The sequence below is a fragment of the Helianthus annuus genome, chromosome 16, assembly GCF_002127325.2.
Source record: "Helianthus annuus cultivar XRQ/B chromosome 16, HanXRQr2.0-SUNRISE, whole genome shotgun sequence".
Lineage (NCBI taxonomy): Eukaryota > Viridiplantae > Streptophyta > Magnoliopsida > Asterales > Asteraceae > Helianthus > Helianthus annuus.
In genome coordinates, this window is record NC_035448.2 from 194,499,732 (window position 1) to 194,513,385 (window position 13,654).

Below are 13,654 nucleotides of genomic sequence, written 5' to 3' on the forward strand. Positions count from 1 at the left end.
CGGAAATATGGAAGATCAATATTATCTTTATATCGTATTTTATTAAAATTTGAAAAATAAAATTTTAAGATAATGCAAACCGGTTCAATGGTTTGAACCGGTATAACCGGATTTACCGTCGGTACATAGGACATACCGTATTCAAATTTTAGTGGCCATTATCGTACCGGACTTGTGTCCGATATCCGGTATAACCGGCTAGTTAATACCGGTATTTAAAAAATTGATTCAAACTAAATGCTATTGAACACTCTAACCATATATCATCTTTTGCTTTAGTCATGCAAGTTTAGGTAAGGGTCGTTTTTGAAAACGTACCATGTCACATTGTCACTCGTTTTTAGTATAATATAATATTACATATAAATCAAGTAACTACATACCTAACTCCATCTTGCCACGAATTAATGTTTCATTTAAGGCATTCGTTTTCAATGAGGCTAAGTCTCACCTAAAACATAGATGTTCAATTTAAGGAGTTTTTTTTTTTTTTTTTTTTTTTTTTTTTTTCAAAGTAGTGTTGGTAGAAAAACTATTTATCAAAATAGTGTTTGTTGAAAACTATTTACCAAAATAGTGTTTCTTGTTTATTTTGTAATTATTTTTTCTTTTTTAACCAATATATTAAACTTTCTTTATATTTCTATTAAATTGGTCAAATATTTATGTTTTATTCTTTAACTATTTATATTTTTTAATCAATCTAATATTCTTTTATTTATTAGATTTTTCCGATCAACATTTTATACTTTTTAAGCAATATTTTTTTTCTTTTAATTAACACTAGCTCTTAAAAAAAAGACCTTTCAATCAAAATGTGTATACGACAGACCTGAAAAAATTGATAAACCAAATATATGACATGTTGAATCTGCATCATAAAATTGATAGTTTGATGGAATTCGTAATTCGTAATATCAACAAAAATTGATAAACCAAATATATGATATAGGTTTATGAAATTCGTAATTCGTAATATCAATAAAATAGCATGAATTCATGATATTTTATTTTATAATAGCTGAAATTCATAATATCAAATAAATAGTATGAATTCATAATATTTTATTTTATTAAATAACATCATAATCTATACATATAATAAAGTAAACCAATAGGGACACGTGTCATTCATTGGAACTATCTATTTTGTTGTTTTTCCGCCTCTTTTCCCTCCTTAATTATCTCCTACTTAATTATAAATACATATTTTTATATAATTAAATATATCCATTATCTCCTCCTTAATTATCTCCTACTTAATTATAAATACTTATTTTTATAATTAAAAATAATCATTATATGGATATTAATAAATGATAAGACTAAAATTCAAAGATATATAAAAATAAATCTATTCACTTCACATAAAATTATCTTTAAATTATGTAAAGAGTTAATTACATAGTTACTCCCTGTGATTTGCACAAAGTAACATAATTAGGTACTAATAGTTTAAAATCACATTATAGGGTATTAACTTTTCATTTTGTAACGTTTGGAGGTATTCACGTTATTTGTAGGTTTAAAATCACATTCTATTAGTACCTAAGTATGTTATTTTATGCAAACCACATGGACTAACTATGTTAATACCTAAGTATGTTACTTTGTGCAAACCACAGGGACTAACTATGTAATTAACTCTTATATAAATAAAATATTAATACATATGATTTTCAGTATTCTCCATCGACATTTTTTAACGAGTTAATTATATAGTTAGTCCCTGTGGTTTGCACAAAGTAACAGACTTAGATACTAATAGTTTAAAATCATCTTCTAGGGTATTAACTTTTCATTTTGTAACATTTGGACTAACTATGTAATTTTTTTTAACCCTCTCAACCTCACTTATTTACATGACATATATTATTCCTACATACTTTTGTATGTTCTTTTAGCTAAGAAACATCTGAATAATCTATCTATATAATTAATACAAATGGATCGTTTTGTCAATCAATATATTGATTAATATAACGGGTTATTTATTAATAATAATTTCAATGATTATTGCTCTATAATTATTTTTTTTTTGCTTGTCTCTTATATATTTAATATTTTTTTTCTTAAATCTGTCTTCTATTTTTTTGCTTATTAATAACTATTTAATATTACATTGATTCAACCACGTATAACACACAAGTTTCTAACCTATTAATAAAAAAATAAATAAAGTAAAATGTTATAACTTATGTAATACACAAGCATCTAATTTAACTTAATAATAAATAAAAAACAAAGTAAAATGTTACATCAAAGTTCATTTTTTTTATAAAAACATATATTGATAATTGTGTGTGTTAGTTGATTACATTATTCGTATTTAAGTCATGTAATACACATGGTTATTCAATCTTGCAATGTACGGGTTTTTAAAGATGTAACTTTTTTATTACTTAGTATATAAAATTATATTTATTCAGCCCGTGTAATACACGGGGTTCTAACCTAGTAATTACATATTCGTGAATCCGTGATTACCTTATACCTTTTGTTGAATACCTTCTGTTCTTATCCATTACCTTCCACTTCTTGGTGGTTTGTTTACCTTTTGTTCTTGCCTAATTACAAGCTTCTTTGATTTTTGGTTTTGTGTGTTTCGTTGATGGTTATTGTTTGTTAACTACAATTTTTTTTGTTCATTGATTGTTGATTCATTTAAAGAGATTGTGTTGATTAAAAAAATCATTGTTAAAAAAGTATAAAGATGATTGGAAAAATCGAAAAAATGCAAAAAAATATTAGATTGATTGAAAAAATAATAATAATAATAATCAAAGAATAAATAGATATTTGATTAATTTAATAGAAATATAAAGAAAGATTATTATGTTAGTTAAAAAAGAAAAGAAAAACAAAATAAACAAGGAACACTCTTTTGGTAAATATTTTTCAAGAAACACCATTTTGGTAAATATTTTTACCACCAACACTAGTTTAGGAAAAAACTCCAATTTAAGATGCATAAATTTATTTTGTAAAAACGTTCTATCTTTTTAAGCTTTTCATGATTTCTCCGGTTTGGGTTCTATAGCTAAGATCATCCTCAAAGGTATTATCATGGTGGGTTGGTGGTGTATTTGGATTGCTAGAAACGAAAGAAGATTTTCTAATAAGCAAAGATCTGCCGCTAGTATTGTTCAAGACATCAACTCACTAGTTTTTTTGTGGTATAGTAATAGATCGAAAGATAGAGATGTTTCGTGGGAAACTGGATCTCTTTTACTGTGATGTAATAGGTTTTGTTTTTGTCCGTGGCTGTCCGTGTTTGAGAGCTTGCCTTTGTGAATAATAGTTACCTTTCAAAAAAAAATGTCCTTTTATTTTATATCTTATTAATAATCAATAATTCCTTTTTATTCAAGACTTTTTATAACCCTAAAACCTAAACCTTTCCGTTCAAGCCTTCAAGGCTACATTTACAACAATTTTTTTCCCCAAATTGCTTCAAAGCAACATTAAGCCTAAACTTAACGTTAGAGGGTGTAATATTTACGACCCTGGTAATAGAATTTTTCACTAGCCAAAACCTTGTCGTGTTTGCATACGATTGTAGCATCGATCTCAACTTGATGCCCTTCGCTCAATGAGGTTTTGACTGATAAGAGTCCATGAGGACATATGATATTGACTTGAGAAAGTCCACTTAAAGACAAATGGGAATGCATTGACACCTTAAGCTCTTACAGAAGGTATTGCAAATAGCCAACCAAATTGGGCCCAAGAAGGCTAAGAAAAACTACAAACCATGTGGTCAAAGTTCCAACCAATAACAAACCATGTGGTCAAAGTTCCAGCCAACTACAAGTCTACAAAGTACAAACCATGTGACCTCAAACCAACAACAAACCATATGCTAAAGGTTTAAACCATGTGCATTTAAGTTTCTTTTAGCCCAGAACATTAATAATCTTTTCATTAATTGTAATAAAAAAAAAACTAAAAGTTAAATAAAATAAAATAAATAAATAAATATATAAATAGGCCCATTTCTTTAATGGCTACATGATTATATTTATAAATTATATAAATATTATCCTAAACCATATCTTGTGTTCAATTAGTAGCCAAAGAAGTCTTCTTCAAAACCTTTGAAAGGCCTCGGACGGTTGAAGGCGTAGTCCGACAACACCCACCGATAAGTTTAGCTCCTGAATCGCGCCATCTTGTCGCTAACACCTTAAACTTGTCATCATTAAAACACTTGGATGGCTACATAAGACAACAAAACATCATCAAAAAGACAAAAACAAAACAAACATAAATAGCTTCAAACTTCTCAAATTTAATAAAAATAACTCACCATCCATTTTTTCGCAATACCATCCCAAATTTCACCGCTATTCGGATAAACAACAATCACTTTTTCGGTTAACCCTTTGAATTTCTGAACAAGGCTATGAACAAACTGTGGCGGTGCACAGTTTATCCCAACAGCTGCGATTCTGCGGCTGGTGTTAATAACTTCAAGGCAATCCGCAAAGCTCTCTCCTGAAGGAGCATTTACACCGTCTACCGAACTGTAACAAATCCACGATGGGATTTGAACGTTTTCTTCTTCGAGTAATTCCACTATAGCCTGTTAGATTATCGACTTTAGGATCATGAATTTTCACAAATATTTCAAGAAATTGTAAGGGAAATGAGACAAATGATTACTTGTGTCTCAAGCTTATTTGGAATGGTTTCGAAAGCAAGCAGATCAGGACCGGCCGCAACAAGAACTTGCAGTCTTCGTCTATGAAAGTCTTTGAGTTTGTTCATATCCACATTTTCTCCATAATTCCCACTGAAACAAAAAACATGTTAGAAATATTTTTTAAAATATTTTTAAAAATATTTTTAAAAATATAAATGAGTATGAGACTTTGGTTATTATCTTGTTTACCTGTATTCTGAGCCATCAGCAAGATATGCACCATAGCTTCCGATAGAGGCTGCAACAAGAGCCCGATTGTACGTATGATCATCGATTTTGTTCACGCTTTCCCAGAAAACATCACGAGCGTCCGTCGCTAGTTTCACGCTCTTTTCTAGTAGTTTTTCCGCTTGTTCAAGGGACAATCCTCTGGATATGAAACCAGGAAGAGTAGCCTGGAATTGACATAAAATAATTAATATATTGTATGTAATATACACCGGAGATAATTACAATAAATCGTAACTAATATATTATATTACAAATTTGATTTCATTTTAATACATAAAATTTTTAACCAAACTAACCAAATATTCAGAAATTAAATTGTTATGAAAATGCACACACACCTGATAAGAAGAAGTGACAATTATATCAGCACCAGCTTCCAAATACTCCAAATGAACCTACATTTTCAAATCCATACATTCAAATTAATATCAATTACACAAATGAATAAATAAATAAATAAATAAATAAATGTAACGCACAAATGTACTTTACCTTAGAGATAAGGTGTGGGTTATTAATCAAGCAAAGCGCGCTCCACAGCGGGTCCTTAATGGACGCGCCGTGGAGCTCAAGCTGTGTGGCAAAGCCGCCGTCAATGACAGCACAGCCACCGGCTTTTTCTATGAAATCTTCCAACAAACGGGGGTTGTTGTCATTGTTTGTAGGCTCAAACAAGACACCCATTGTTGTGAAAGTTTATGAGTTCGAGTTGAAATAGTGTAACTGGTTGATTATATATAGGATTTAGGAATAGGAATAGGAATGTGGTGTGTTATAGAAGCAAGAAACAGGGTGTCATTCCTTAAAGGAATAAGGTGTATTTAAAGGCGTTGATAGCGGAGGTGGCACCGCCGCACCGGCTGTATGAAGACGCGTATTTTAGGTAGATTCTTACTTGACTTCCACTTTGCCCTGTTTTTATATTCTATACTTACATTTCCGGTTTTTTTTTTTCTAAGTTACGACTACGAGCCGGCTTAAAACATTCAAACAAACAAAGGTATTTGTTAAAGACTGAATATTTATTTTACCTTTTTTTATAAAGATTAAACATGTTATTTTTTAGTTGAGAATTTCTTTTAATTCTTGTCGTGGACTTGAACCCATATTCATCCTCTTCCAATCCCAGGTGTTTAAAGGATTTGTCTTTGTGTAAGTAATTAATGCGGTAAAATATCGGATGTCGGTCAAGGATTTATATTTGAGATATCAGTTGTCGCGGTGGGATATCGGTAATTTTAATATCATGCTAGATTTATATATATAGCAATTTAACACTAACAATTCAGTATACTCTACTACCACTAACAAATTAACATTTTGTAACTTGCAAACACTAACAATTATAGCAAATATGAATTGATTAAGACTTAAAATACTAACATTTAACACTAACACTTAATAATTAATACTTAAAACACTAATAACAACAATAAGAAAAAAGACAAATGAGAGAAGTAAGAAGAAATGTACTTATATTGGGAAAATCGGTGATATATCGATTAAATATAGGTCCAACATCGGTCAAATATCAGTCAGTATCGCCGATAATATCCGTACTGATATTCTAACCGATATTTGGCACGATATTTCACCAGGGGATCGATAACCAATATAATACTGATATATTGGGATATTAACAACATAGACCTTTGCTAATTAATGAACCACCATCCCATTGGTATAAATATTTAACATGTAACGCATAATTGTTTTAGGCTTGTGCCAAAAGTTAATTGAGGCCTTAATCTATTATATAAGCTTCATTTTTTTCTTTTAAAGTTTCAACTTATATTCCATTATCTTACGTGTGATTAGTGGCTAACCAATAATATTCTTAAGTGATATAATATTTCAAATTCCGCTTCATGTATGGTGTGATCCATCACATGATTTTTGTAAGGTTTAATTCTTCACTCGGAATCTCGGATGGGACTTTAATAATGGGAGTATCTAAGTGTTACCGTAATCAGGGTGGTTGAGTCATTTGGCATGAGCATATGGATGATGCTTCTAACTAAGCGACAAGCAATTGGTTTGATGACGTTTTCAACTTTTCACTATGTTGATTGAATGAGCTTACGATTTACCGTCTCATCTAATGAGTTCTTTTGTTTCTTTTGTATCTTACAACGAGTTATGAATTAAATGGTGTACTCTTTACCGCATACTATAATCTGTTGAAAGAAAATGTGGCACGACTTGCATCTTTAACTTTTGTTTTCGCTGGTGTAACGCTCAATCTTTGCATCCTCCAATCATCGGTAATACTTTTTTGTTGTTCAATCTTTAGAGTTAATAGTTTTTATATGAATAAATATATATGAGTTGTGTTTTGAATTCTATCAATTTTAATTCACTAGTGTGTAAACTTGACATGATTTCCTATGCAAGAAAATGAATTTATTTGTTGTATTCTGAATTTAATAATATGGTCTAACGCCAATGCCATACATGACTTTGAGTGTTGAAATTCGGCGTCTTTGCCTTTTCTCGTCATGCACATCAGCCCGTCGATGGCGTGGAGGGCGGCGTGGAAGGCGCTGGTTCTTTTATCGGCGTGGTGAAGAAGATGGTGATGTGTTGGGTTGTTTTGATTGGGTGGTGGGTTTTTTATTTTTTAAAAATATAAAATAAAATTAAAAGTGGATGCCACGTGTCACACAACGCCACCGTTTCACGCCCCGTCTCACTCCGCCCTTTTCTGCACCGCGCCATTTTTTTGACCGGTGCTCTAACGTGTCGTTCACATGTTGTATAACGCCACATTTTCAAGCCTCTCCACTCCGTATCCATATAGTATAAACTGGATAACAATTCTAATAAATGGAAAGTTGGAAAGTAAAAGTTGAATAGAGCGTAATTCAACTGTCTCACCAACTTTTTTTTTTTGCTCGGTCCCAACTACCATAATCTTGAGTCTACATTTGTAGTCTTAGTATGTTTTGACATTAAGCATTTGACATGGTGTATTGGTTGGTAGTATATATCATCTCTTAAACAGTCATACTTAAATATTCTACTTTTAAATATCTCATTTTCTACAATAAATTAAGTAGACTGGATGTCAATTTCCATTAATACAACCTAAATTTATTTTTCTTAAATAAATCAAAGCTTAATATGTGCTATTAAAAATATTTTAAAATTATAACTTGTAATCTTTTATATTACATAACTATTTATTATAGTAAAACAATAAAAAAAGAAAATTGAATAATAACAATCCAAACTATAATTTATTGGTCAATAATGATTCATACCGACAATATAATCAATACAGTCTCAGCTTTCACTTTCTATAACAAAGGCATTATATTTTAACATGAAAATAAGTCTATATACCCCGGGATGTTTTTGAAGATCGAGAGCAATAAATTACGTACATTTTGACTTACACGTCATATGCCACATCATTAGGGGCATACGATGTTTTATATCCATTAGAAATTAGATTACCTTTAACAATGAAACTAAAAGTTACAAGTGTCATTACAAAAGTTATTATTGTAGATTATCATCGGCCAATGGATAATATAGCTTGAATTATTAAAATCTATGTTGTAACATGTCTTTATTTAACTCATCTTGTAACATATTTTTAGTACATAAGTTATTGACCCCTTATACAAGATCAAACCATGACCATTCAAATATTCCTTCTACCAAGGACTTAAGTGAACTATAAACATGAAAATCTTACCAAACACCATGAAGATGGATTGAAAATTGCGAAATGAAGCATCCATGAAAGCAACATGGGGGTTGGTGAGTTGTGACCTTTTAGTAGCTTTGACTTTGAACTTGTCCAATACATGCTAAATCAAATTTTGACAAAATGTTTATATAAGTATAAATTACTTTCGTTCAGGTATATAATTTAAATTTAAAATTTTAATATGCAACAACTTTTGAATTTACTTTTTCCCAATAAAATAAAAAGAAAAGGATGAACTGGGCTGATAGCCAATAAGGCAATAAATGTTACCACCTTAGCCCATATAGCAGCTTTGGTTATAAAGTTCCAGTTCATAAAATATATGGCCCGTTCAACCATGTTCCAATTTGGACCGGGTAAAAATGTTAAGCCTTTCTTTATGTTCCAATATGGACCACTCAAAGTTCTAACCAGTGACCTCTATAAAATACAAGAATACATATATTTTTTTACCGAATAAATGAACTGGGCTGATAGCCAACATAAAGTACTTAAGCTTGGTCCATTATATTAGTCCAATACTCCAATCCACTATTATTTTTGTTTAAGTTCGAGTCCAAAGATGTTATTCTTTGCTCAATGGGATCAGTTACCAATTCTCATATAAGCTAATCAATACAAAATAAACATATAAACTTATTCAAATAAGATTTTGTGATTTTTACCAAATGTCGCATTTCATTAAGGTTTTGTTTAATCATGTGGGTTCCTGGCTATTCGCGCAAATTAAGAGTGTCCCCCTAAAAGTGCTTGCACTTCTCGAGTCCCACCGGTTGGGAGTTGCAACCACTCACTTAATGAGTTCATGACAAGATGAAACTAATGACCCATGATCATAAGTGGGACGGAAGGCTCCTCACGTTTCCGAGGACGTCACACACAGGGCCTCACTAGCGGCTCCATAACAAGTGGTAGCAGAAGCGGATTTGACCCTTCTGGCACCCAAAAATCACACAAATATTTATATTGCAAATATCGGTTTGTAAGTTCTCTCTTTTGGTTACGCTATCTTGCCTTCCGCAATTGTAGTCGGATCATTGTCAAAATCAAGTAAAAAGATTAATACACAACTATGATGCAAAATGAGACATATATTTTGTGCAAAATGAACCGTAAAAAGTAGTATGACCCCATATTTTTGAGACATATATTTATCAATTATGCATCAACAACTTACATTTATTACGCGGCTGCCAATTGATTAACAAATACCCTACTCTTCATTACTTTTACGAGTTGCGATCACATGGTTTTGTCTACCATCTCGTCTTTTTTTCTAACAAAGACCCTCATATATGCACTAATAACAGCTTACTATAATTTATAAGAGTGTATTAGTATAATGAACTATTGTTGTTGGGTAAAAAAGATCTTAAATTAGGGGGTCCACATAATAAATCGTATTCGTACTACCATAATAAGTTTTCACGTTATTTTCAAACTTATATATCGTTTCTTTCACACTTGTGAGCATCTTAGAGTGTTTGGTTGTCTTCGCTTTCTAAATGTCTTTTCCGGCGCTCCTCCTAGACTTTCTCCTCACTTCACCCATGTGCCGGTCTTGATCCGTTACGTCTTCCCTTCACTTTCTATTGCCGACTTCCAAGTACACTATTTGTCATGTCATAATTTCACGTTTTCCCTTCACTCTCTTGATCCGTTACGTTTTCCCTTCACTTTCTATTGCCGACTTCCAAGTACACTATTTTGTCTGCCAATAGTTCTTAACAAGGTTAGATCTCAATTAGAAAAAAGTTCGTTGAATGAAAATAACTTAAAAGTTTGGACTGTCACAAAACATTTCGATAGTTGATACTGTTGTTGGCCAATAGATAATAGTTGTGATTATTTAAATCCAACTTTCCTTTCATAAAAACAAGAATTTAATGCATAATGATACTAATATTATATCGCCAACAACTTTTTAATCTTTTACTCAAGTATATGTCTTACTAGATCAACATATATGAGAGTTCATGATTTTCTACTAACGATTTTTCTTTTTTAAACATATCTTGAAAGAGTTGAGTCAACTTTTGTATGTGAGCACTCAAAACATGTTTATACATGATTCACAACAATTTTTTGTACTTTCGCACTTAACATCTTTATACCTGATTCACAACAACGTATAACGACTTTATACTTTTTCATGACAATTTCACGTAAGAATCTCAAAATGTATAAAAATACCAAATTTATTTATATAAAAGGAATTAAACATAAGAACACCCGTTATGGTTTAACATGGAAAGAGTTTTTAAAGTGTCACATCACTGCCACGTACGTAAATAGCAGGGTTTTAACTAACTCATTGTCTAACCAAACCGTTGTAGTTTAACTAGAAATTAAAAAAAATTGATTGGTTGCTTTTAGGTGGCCCCCCAAAAAACCATCCTTAACACTCGTTAGCAGGTTGGCGAGGAGGTCGTTGGCACCCTCCAATTGCGGCAAGAGTTCAGTGTTCGGAATGGTACCATGCTCAGGTGTGTGTGTGGGAGAGGGGGGGGGGGGTGGCCAAGGTGCAACGGGTGCTTCACAACCTATGTGATATGCCACTTGATGTAAAAAAAGTGATTCTCAAATCTAAGAGAACATAATTAGTAATTGAAATTCCCATAAGGTTCAAATTTCAAAATCAAAGGCCTTAAAATATGGATTGTTAAAGAGGTTACAATACTTATACTGTTTAACTACAGTTTTATGGGCAATCACAGAAATAAACATGCAAAAAGGGTTAAACACGTGAGTTGTCTTTCATTTTTTTTTAAATGTCAAAAGTTTTTATACTAATAACATTCGTAATACATGCTACGGATGCAGTAGACAATGTGATTCTATGCTTCTCTAGTATATCATTAATACTTGAACAATATTCCAAAAAAAAAATAGTTTTTGTTCGAAATATTCCGGTCTTTATTAAATATTAAGTATCTTCACCTTATTAGTAAATAATATCTTTTTTTGTTAACTCATGCACATTAGACCATGTGTAGTGAGAGGGAAAGATAATGTCCCACCCTTTGGCGCTTTGCGTCATGTGTCAGTCCAGTCAGCAATGAGGCATTATGAGGCGTTATGTTAAAAAGGGTGTAGTGAGGATGTGAACATTATGTTAAAAGGGGTGTAATAGAATTAAATAAAAAAAAAACCATCCAAAAAATGTTATTGGGCAAACAAAAAGAAAATGATAGTTTATAAAAAAAAAACCTCCACTACGGATGATCTTACTCGTCACTATCATTTTGATTGGGCTAGCATCCCCATAATTGGCATTTAAGTTACCAATTGAATATTGAGTTGAAGCATTATCCACCGGGACCGAATTCATCTCCATTATTAATCCCCCCCCCCCCCCCCATGTGCGTCCTTTACAGTCGGTTTATCACCATCACTCTACTCATGTTAGTATCCTTCAAACTAATAACTATGTTCACTCATATCTTTATCATATTATATAAATATGTTGGACCATAACGTATTATGATATTACCATCTAGATGAGTCATAGAGCTATCAGTTATGTTAGATGGTTCTCGGTTTAATTTGTTCTGTATTATATCTTGGCACCCTGTTTGTTAGACCATGTGTAGTGGTAATGCCCTAACCCTTGGGCGTTTTGCGCCATGTGGCAGCCCAATTAGCAATGGGACGTTATGGGGCGTTTTCTAAAATGGGTGTAGTGGGGATGTGTGGCATTATGTTAATAGAGGAGTAATAAAATTACATAAAAAAACCATCAAAAACTCTTATTGGACAAACAAAAGAAAGATGAAGGATGATTGGCCAAACCTAATGAACCAAGGCGTGGAATGAAGCACGCTCCAACTGAATTTGGGTACAAAAACGCCCACGGGGGCGTGGTGGGGCGTTTGGTTACAAAAAAAAACCCCTAAAAGTAACGACTACGGATGGTCTTAGGCCATAATAGCGTCCTATGGCGCCCCAGAACACCGCCCCGCCCGGCGTTATGAGAAGGGTTATGTGGTAAGCCGTGAAATCTATAACGAGAAGAAGGGGGGTTATTGTTTTTGTTTCTCTCACACACATATATATACATACATACATATATATCTATAATTTCTCTCACACACACATATATACATACATGTTATATAACCCCCTTTACCACTACACACTCAAGTTAAATAATCCCCCATCTCTTACATATTTTGCCACTTGTCGCATAATCCCCTTACGGGGGTTGACCACTAACTTTTGTACCCTAATTATAATACATTGTGGAGTTGTGTGCATGCTGTAAATTACACGGATGGTACTTAATTTGTTGTATCCATGTTCTACTTTTTTTTAAACGGCTAATTTCATATTATTCCATCACCAAGAAATTTTTGTACAATGATTAAGACAGGCAAGATACTAGAACAAAAACATTATACAAAAATTACGCATCATCCCGATCATACGCCTGCCAAGAGTTTACTCCATTCTAATCACCGAACCGATCATATATGGACCAAAGCTCCATCAAACTCGACGTTTCCTGGACTATCAAGTGGTATCAGAGCTACGGTACCGATTCAACCGATCTAACAGTTGATTGAATCACCTACACTCATTAATTTTGGAAGTGTAGTGAGTTTTGACATAAAATAACATAAAAACATCAAATTGAAGGTCAATTCACAAATGGAATTCAAAATTGAAGACATCATTATGTTCGGAATTTTTTTCTCACAATCCTGTGAAATTTCATCATGAAATTCAAAGTATTAAAGATTCTGGATCGAAAAATGTGTTTGAAATTGTTCTTGAGGTAACAGCTCAGCTTCGTACGAATGCGCAGCTTCGTACGAAGGGAGGCTTCAAACTGTCATACATGCTGGTACAAATCCACTCTTGGATTCGTACGAAGGCGCACTCATGGGTTCGTACGAATGGGGGGTTTGAAGCTTAATTGTCATATCTTTACAACTTTGTACAAAGGGGGTGTTTCTAGCTTCGTACAAAGGGGAAACTTGGTGTTTCATTGCCAATTC

General features: G+C 32.4%; 1 protein-coding gene across 1 annotated transcript; it reads right to left on the minus strand.

Moving 5' to 3' along the window:
* Window positions 1-3,894: 3,894 nt before the first annotated feature.
* Window positions 3,895-5,808, minus strand: LOC110915104 (homocysteine S-methyltransferase 1). The gene is made up of 6 exons (XM_022159738.2): window positions 5,429-5,808; window positions 5,275-5,331; window positions 4,895-5,100; window positions 4,666-4,795; window positions 4,310-4,585; window positions 3,895-4,218 (listed from the first exon to the last, which is right to left on the minus strand). The coding sequence occupies exons 1-6, from the start codon at window positions 5,618-5,620 to the stop codon at window positions 4,063-4,065; spliced, it is 1,017 nt and encodes a 338-aa protein (XP_022015430.1). The 5' UTR covers window positions 5,621-5,808; the 3' UTR covers window positions 3,895-4,062.
* Between the last annotated feature and the right edge of the window lie 7,846 nt (window positions 5,809-13,654).